Source organism: Crassostrea angulata, chromosome 3, assembly GCF_025612915.1.
Source record: "Crassostrea angulata isolate pt1a10 chromosome 3, ASM2561291v2, whole genome shotgun sequence".
In the NCBI taxonomy this organism is placed as follows: domain Eukaryota; kingdom Metazoa; phylum Mollusca; class Bivalvia; order Ostreida; family Ostreidae; genus Magallana; species Magallana angulata.
Genome location: NC_069113.1, coordinates 53,219,059 through 53,228,266, shown reverse-complemented (window position 1 = coordinate 53,228,266; position 9,208 = coordinate 53,219,059). Strand labels below are relative to the sequence as shown.

Here is a 9,208-nt window from a genome sequence, read left to right as displayed (position 1 = left end):
ACTGATGTAACAAGATATAACAACATACTGATGTTACAAGATATAGCAACATACTGATGTAACAAGATACAGCAACGTACTGATGTAACAAGATATAGCAACATACTGATGTAACAAGATATAGTAACATACTGATGTAACAAGATACAGCAACATACTGATGTAACAAGATATAGCAACATACTGATGTAACAAGATATAGCAACATACTGATGTAACAAGATATAGCAACATACTGATGTAACAAGATACGATACAGCAACATACTGATGTAACAAGATATAGTAACATACTGATGTAACAAGATACAACAACGTACTGATGTAACAAGATATAGCAACATACTGATGTAACAAGATACAACACATACTGATGTAACAAGATATAGTAACATGCTGATGTAACAAGATACAGCAACATACTGATGTAACATGATATAACAAAATACTGATGTAACAAGATATAGCAACATACTGATGTAACAAGATATAGCAACGTACTGATGTAACAAGATATAGTAACATACTGATGTAACAAGATATTAAAACATACTGATGTAACAAGATACAGCAACATACTGATGTAACAAGATATAGTAACATACTGATGTAACAAGATATAACAACATACTGATGTATAACAAGATACAGCACATTCTGATGTAACAAGATAAAGCAACATACTGATGTAACAAGATATAGCAACATACTGATGTAACAAGATACAGCAACATACTGATGTAAAAAGATACAGCAACATACTGATGTAACAAGATATAACAACATACTGATGTTACAAGATATAGCAACATACTGATCTAACAAGATACAGCAACGTACTGAGGTAACAAGATATAGCAACATACTGATGTAACAAGATATAGCAACATACTGATGTAACAAGATACAGCAACGTACTGATGTAACAAGATATAGCAACATACTGATGTAACAAGATACAGCAACATACTGATGTAACAAGATATAGCAACATACTGATGTAACAAGATATAGCAACATACTGTTGTAACAAGATACGATACAGCAACATACTGATGTAACAAGATAAAGTAACATACTGATGTAACAAGATACAGCAACATACTGATGTAACAAGATATAGTAACATACTGATGTAACAAGATACAGCAACATACTGATGTAACAAGATATAGCAACATATTGATGTAACAAGATATAGCAACATACTGATGTTACAAGATATAGCAACATACTGATGTAACAAGATACGATACAGCAACATACTGATGTAACAAGATATAGTAACATACTGATGTAACAAGATACAGCAACGTACTGATGTAACAAGATATAGCAACATACTGATGTAACAAGATAAAGCAACATACTGATGTAATAAGATACAACACATACTGATGTAACAAGATATAGTAACATGCTGATGTAACAAGATACAGCAACATACTGATGTAACATGATATAACAAAATACTGATGTAACAAGATATTGCAACATACTGATGTAACAAGATATAGCAACGTACTGATGTAACAAGATATAGTAACATACTGATGTAACAAGATATTAAAACATACTGATGTGGGAAGATATAGCAACATACTGATGTAACAAGATACAACACATACTGATGTAACAAGATATAGCAACATACTGATGTAACAAGATTCAGCAACATACTGATGTAACAAGATATAGCAACATACTGATGTAACAAGATATAGCAACATACTGATGTAACAAGATATAGTAACATGCTGATGTAACAAGATACAGCAACATACTGATGTTACAAGATATAACAACATACTGATGTAACAAGATATAGCAACATACTGATGTAACAAGATATAGCAACATACTGATGTAAAAAGATACAGCACATTCTGATGTAACAAGATAAAGCAACATACTGATGTAACAAGATAGATGTATAGCGACATACTGATGTAACAATAAATAGCAACATACTGATGTAACTAGATAAAGCATTATACTGATGTAACAAGATACATGTATAGCAACTTACTGATGTAACAAGATATAACAACATACTGATGTAACAAAATATAACAACATACTGATGTAACAAGATACAGCAACATACTGATGTAACATGATTTTGCAACATACTGATAACAAGATATAGCACCATACTGATGTAACAAAAATATAACCATGATTTGGTTAATTTTTTGAGAAATGGGGATAGACTACTATTATTATTATAGTATTAGGAAATTTACAGTTTGGAGTAAAGTATAATAAACAGAGATGTTAAAGGAAAAATAATCTGCAAATTTAAATTCGTTTTTTACCCGAAAATGTTTTAAATCAGCCAACATTTTAAAATGTTGTTGTGAAAAGGGTCATTAAAGTTTAGATGTTATTAGAGATCATTACCCTGTGATTTTATTTCAACTACCTTATAAATGTTATTTTTGTGAACAAATAAACACGAGTTAATGATGTTGCGGCGATAAATTTGTACAAAACAGCATTTAGTTAGGAGTTTTGAATTTCAGTTTGATTTAAAGATCTTTTTCTGAGATTTTAATGTTACTCTTGGCTGAGTGATCACTTTACTTTTCAATGAAAATAATATCATTCAACCAGAAATAACATTGCATAAACATTTTAATGAACGTCAATATATTGATAAAAAAAAAGAAGCACAAGTTCCAAACATTTTTGCTTAAATCTGCACTTTGAATATTATCTGCAAAAATATGGAATAAATTATATAAATTTAATTATCCTCTCCGGATTTTCAAGTTCAAATGAAATCTCGAACTCTCTGGTAGAGAATTGAATAAAAGGCGGAATCTTGAAAAGGCGAGATCCGTATTTTGACCCAGGTGCAAATTATTAATTTCCCGCAACACTGCGGTAAAGGGAGATAGCCCCGTACCTCAATTTCAAACATCAAAAAACTGTCTTTTGACACCTTATTCGTAACGCCGCCCTGCTACAATCATGAAGGTGAATATTTTAAGATTTTCATTAATTTTATCATAATTTAACGCAACCTATTAGTATAGATTACGGACCTTTAAAACATTCATGCATGTACAGTAAAGTAAACATAATATTGTTTAAATTAAAACTAAAGTAAGCTTTTCCTGCCAAAGGATGGTCACAAAAACCTGTGGACCCTTTGCCTTTGCCTGGGAGTGTTTTTTTCTATGCGATAGTGCTGTTTACTTGTTTAAGTTATACAAGTGTAATGAAGACAAAAGTCCACATCTTCAAAATACCCTCTAAACATTGCTTTTTGGATGGATTGCGTAATAGTATTCATAAATTGTTTAGCTTGTGCAATGTTTGTATAACTGGATTATGATAGGATCATCTTACAACCTCGTAGAAAACGTGCTTCACCAACGAAATCTTTACAGCAATAGCGAAATCAATTATTGTGAATTAAATCTTCCAGAGGCATAGTTTAGGACTCCAAAGGTCGCCGATGGGAATGGGAGGACAGCTCCTGATACCAGAAGTTACGTCATGCCAATGCGTATCATCTTTAAATTCTATTATTTGTCAAATCTTGTCAAGGATCAAAATATCAGGAGATTTTCTTTATATATTTACAGTACACTAATTCTTTTTAGCGTTTGTAAGGAATAGGTCTATAGAAGCGTTCTCATATTTATTTTCAAACCCTTAAAAGTAATGTAAAAATATACTAATTTGTGCCTTATTTTTCACAAGATAATTTTTGCCGGTCTAATTTTCTTTAACTATGTTTTGTTTTTTTTTTTGCTGAAAAAAAGCGAGCAATGTCAACTCCTTTAAAGAGTGTTATTCCTTTAAATGTTTATCATAAACGTTCTGTCAACTCTTCCTGGTATGAATCTATACACCTCATTGTTAGCACCATGGATTCCAAGCAAGCGTGTACAATGTGAAGTTTAGCAGTTCAGTAATAACGAACCGATTTCATGAAATTGTTCAGTCAATATTTTTGAAGCGGCAATGAAATGGGGAAATAAAAATAATCCAATGAATGAAATGTGCGAAGTAAAATACAGCTGTAATTTTCAGATGTATCTAATTTTTCATTTGGAAAACGATAACTATTTGTTTTAAAGCTCGTAATCGTATATTAAAACACGCCGACAATTTACACCTTGACATTCCGGGATTATCTACGTTAATCTATCACATCCGGGTGCTTTGAGTTCAGTTGAGAGCATCTTCCTATCATGTCGATATCAGTCTAGGGCATTTAGAAAATGTTTAAAAAATTGAACTTTTAGACAGGGTCATTCGGTGCAACAAAGGTAAGGTTTTGGAATTCACTCCTAGAATACCTTATAAACGTAATAAATATGATTCTTTGTTTGTGACCCCCTTGTCCTGGTCAGTGTATGTACCAATATTTGTTTAGCAGAGTAACTAAAAAAAAGAACTTTGGGTCACATCTGTCACCTGAGCAACTGTGTCTAACTGACACAAGGAGCCAGAAGTCTCTAGTCTTTCCCCTGGCCGCGGGATTACTAGTATATGGTTCTTCAAACTATCCTGCATTCGTTTCACTTAATACACGAAATGTTGTTGTTTTCCTTTAATACAGATGTGATGGCTCACATAAACTTAATATTCTTCTAAACTATCTTGCTTTGTGGCAACGCACTTTGAAAAATAAATGTTTGGCGTTTGGTCGAAATAGTTGATACTTTTATATACAATAAATAATTGGATTAATCTTGTTTAGCTCAATAGCTGCGACATATCTAAAAGAGAACCCAATGCATTCTCAGCTTACTTGATAAAAAGTTTTCTTCTTTTCTCATAAGTAGTAGTTTGACAATTTACACGTTAAGAACAACTCGGGATATTTGAATTATCCAAACATGACACAAACTGTATCGCTTAGCAACTGCCTTTTCCTATTTTTGTGTATGCAGCTAATTTACTTCTTTTCTGGAACATTGGGCTATGCCAGAAACGAAATTTACAATATAAGCATTTAGGTTTGGGTTTTTTCTCGCACTGATGTTCTAAGAGGTCATATTGTTTTTTGATAAACATACCTATTTAACGTATTCTTTTTTTACGTCATGTTTGTTTACAAGCACATTACATGCAATTGAAGCCGGTTGAAATGTGTTATACATTGATCTCCATTATCAATTTATATAAATCATTTTCGTTCAAAAGCATATTTCTTTTATGATTTCTTTTCTTGTGGAAATCCACCGTAAATGATTTTACAAACATGAGTTCATGGCATTTTTAATGCATTTAGTCATTTTTTTAAAATAATTTTTGGCAAAATAAGATTTTTTTCTAATTTGTGACGACCTGTTAAGACAGAAATTTGCTTTGTCATGTGTTTATGGCTAATAAATAGAATATTTTTTGTTCTACATTATTTTAGTTTTTAACTGAAGTTTTAGGGGAAAATATTTTTAAATGTTTCGATAAATAATACAACATAGCGTGAAGGTGTCACATACCACATTACTTGTAAGTAATGAATTTTCCAATTAATTCATTTAACAAATTTTTCCAAAGAGCGGTCCCCATACAATTCGCCTCAGTTTAAATGAGCCAGTACAGGAATTGCATGTTTTGGCGTACTGCGTCATCAAAAAGTGGTGTATAGAGCCACCTGAACACTATAGTCAAGCTTACAAAAATTGAACGGATATGGACTTTACCCCTCGTGTCATGTTGACCGGTCTGTAAGCCAAGACACGACCACGCAACAAACCTTGGAGAACTAAGACTTTTGTCAACATTAGATACATAGATATGGATACATGTTGAATGTAAGGTGGACATTCTCCCTTTAGCTACGATGTTCAAATTCTTTTATTATCCGAATTTTATTTTTAACTGAATCCAAAAAAAAAAACAACAACAAACAAACAAACGAAACATACTGTGGCGACCACTGCACTGTGTATTTCAAGCGCTTTTCCTTATTTATTTTATTTACGTGAAACATATTTTACGAAGTAATGGTTTTCAAAAAAAAAAGTCAACCAAATCACATTGCAATATCAGTCAAGTTTGTTTTCTTTATTGAAGCTTCATTGTCACTCTTCATCATCGGAACTCGAGTTATGACCTTGATCGTAGAAAATTCAAGCCAAGAGCTGGTCGACTGAAAGTCAGTAATAAATGCACCGCAATGAATGCGCTGGAATGAATGCACGTTAAAAAAATAATGCTTTGCAAGCAATCAGATTTAAAAACTGCCTTTTTATAAAGGAAGAAAATGTTAATATTACCTAACATTCAAAAGATCGGTGCAGACCGAATATATAGAAATTAACTGGGCTGACTATGTATTGATCCCTGAGTTCAGTATGTGCTCAAGAAGAAGGAAAAGGGGTTTTGAAAATTAATAACCTGACTAAAAACGACAGGTCTATAGAGACCCTGCAATATTAGGAAACTTAAAAATCTGTAGATGCTTTCCTCCAGGCTCTGTTTAGAGATTTATTTATGGGCATAGATACAACATATTGTGTTCAAATGTGAATATATATGTGCTGCTTTTTACTATAGATTTGATTGACAAAATGTCTTGAAGGCACTCTCTCTCTCTCTCTCTCTCTCTCTCTCTCTCTCTCTCTCAATAACCTACAAGACACAGCAAAATCCCCCAAAAAATCATAAAATGAATTCGATGCACTTCAGTGCACAACAATCCAACAATATTGTTTTTTATTCATGTAATTCATTGATGAACTGTGATTACAATATGACAAAGGACAAAATAACGATAATCATAAATATATAACACTAGATTAATCAAGCACGCAAAAATAGAGTGTCATTAATTGTCACTGGATTCACGAGACAATCTTTTAAATCTCTGATCGGATTGGCTAATGGTCGTGACCTTCGTGGTCGTGCTTCACAAACTGAATCCCAACAACAATAGCAAACCCGATTATTGTGAAAAAGACCTTCCAGTGACTCCTCTCTTTGGTTATGTGTATTTCATGATTTAGGATTTCAAAAAATGTCACATATAGGAAACAACCGACGGAAAGACTCTGCAAGACACCGGAAGCTACATCTTGCCCATGCGCGTCATCTCCAACTTCTGTTACTATGTAACCGATCACGACTCCTATTGGCGCGACAATAGACAACAAGAATAAAGATAATATTACGTATTTGAATTTTCTCAGATTTTCTTCTAGTTGGAAGCCCACGCTGAAAGCAACAGCGATTTTGTGAAGAGAGAGAACTCCAAGCAAAATCCAAGCGTCCTCCTCCTCTTTTTGCAAGCCAACGGCCAAACCCTCAAATATCATGTGAAAAGAGAGAGCTAGTAACAGCAGAAAGGAGCGGAAAACAAGGAATTTCAAATTAGGCTGCTCTATTATAACTTCTTCTGTCGATTTATCTGCGTTGCCCTTTTTATCCGTGTCCTCTGTTTTATTTGACCCAGCCATTTCTAGGTCCTTGGCGTCATTTAGCTCAATTTTATTATCATGGCCATGATCGTGCATATGAAAATTTCCAAAGCCGTAGTAACTGACAAGATGTTCTAACGTAAGCGTTAGAAGAAACCCGCAACCCACGATGGCCTCTGTCACAGGATATTCGAACGATATAGACTCTGTTAGCAGTTCTCGAGATTCAGGTAACAAATGCAAGATGGCTGTTCCTAGGAAAACCCCACCTGTAAAGCAGTTTAGGATCCCAATCCACTTCTTTATATTTTCTTTCGACAATTTCTTCTCAAATATCCTCAACAAGGCAAACGGTATAAGGCCTATTAGGAAAGTGATGAAAAACAGGATAAATATCCCCGTAATCCTCGCCGCCGACGCCATGATCAAATCTTACGGTGGGAAAAAGTTATCTGAAATAAAAAAAAAGTAATTCTGATATTCCTACAGTGTAATCATGTTCATGTATTTTTTTTTTTTGAATTCTAAAATTATCCCTGAATTTAAATAACACATCTCATAAAAGGTTTTTCTTACAGGAGTTATTCATTGAAGTGTACAATTAAACAAGTTTAAGAAAAAAAAAAACTTATAAAAAAAAACAACAAATCATGCTAACATATTTTAACATCTAATAAATAACACAAAACCCGTTTTTTCATAATTGTGTTTGTGCATAGGAAAATGTTTTTTCTTATTATTTTTTGAATTTGAAATTTAAAAATTGAAGACAAGCATAAATGATGGTTAGAATTTCTGTTATGTCTATTTGTGTGAATTACTTTTTTTACCATTTTAAATCTTAATATTAATCTAACATATCAATTTCTATATCTTAAATCATCACATTTCACCAATTTAGAATTTGACTTTAAATACTTTGACTTATAAACCCACAAATTTCATATCTCTATGATAAGCAATACAATTATGATATACTACTTAACAAGAATGGTGTAACCTTACTGATAGCAACAGTATCAACAAACAAAATCAGTTATACAAAATCTCCATTTTTACAAAATTAACATGAAATGATACAATTAAAGTATGTATATTTAAAATTTTGCTTTTATATTCACGTTCAAATATTGAGCGATGAAGTTAATCAAAAACATATGCTGTAAAAGTTAAACCAACAAAGTTAGATTCCGAAAAGACACTTACTTGTATATAAGATTCACCTCCCACCATTAAGGATCAGCTGGTCTTGAATGCCGCGCCCTCAGCAAGTCTGGTATTTAAATAAATTACCTCAAAAAGACATGCGCATTTCATCCAAACTACATGTACCTTTAGAATTTACATATTTAACTACAATGACGTTGTGTTTTTTATTTTCCAAAATTTTTAACATCCGTGCAAACAAACACGAAACATATCTGAAATTATGATAAGCTGAAACCTGAAGCCATCAATACATTTGTAAAGGGTTTTTTTTATTTCAAATTAGAAAATATTGCTTGAGAAGGAAAGGGAGAACAAAAATAAAAAGATATTTTAAAATACGCACTTATTAAATAATAAAACCTTTACATTTCGTAAAAAGGGATCTATGGAAAAATACAATTTATATGAATATAAGCATTCTATGTGAAGAAAATCGTATAACAAAATGTGAAGTCCTTGCTATTGACCTGTTTTTAAACATGTGAATCCATGTTTCGTGTTGGAGCCCGCCTAGAATTAAATCCCGGAACAATCCAAAGCCGTTTATTGGTGCAAACGTCTATTAAAAGATTGAATGTGATCTCGAACAATGTTGACAAATCCAACATATATGAC

The 9,208-nt window shown here is 32.4% G+C and overlaps 1 protein-coding gene across 1 annotated transcript; it reads right to left on the bottom strand.

Moving 5' to 3' along the window:
- Positions 1-6,651: 6,651 nt before the first annotated feature.
- Positions 6,652-8,672, bottom strand: LOC128177002 (zinc transporter ZIP1-like). The gene is made up of 2 exons (XM_052843511.1): positions 8,591-8,672; positions 6,652-7,836 (listed from the first exon to the last, which is right to left on the bottom strand). The coding sequence occupies exon 2, from the start codon at positions 7,805-7,807 to the stop codon at positions 6,848-6,850; it is 960 nt and encodes a 319-aa protein (XP_052699471.1). The 5' UTR covers positions 7,808-7,836; positions 8,591-8,672; the 3' UTR covers positions 6,652-6,847.
- Positions 8,673-9,208: the final 536 nt, after the last annotated feature.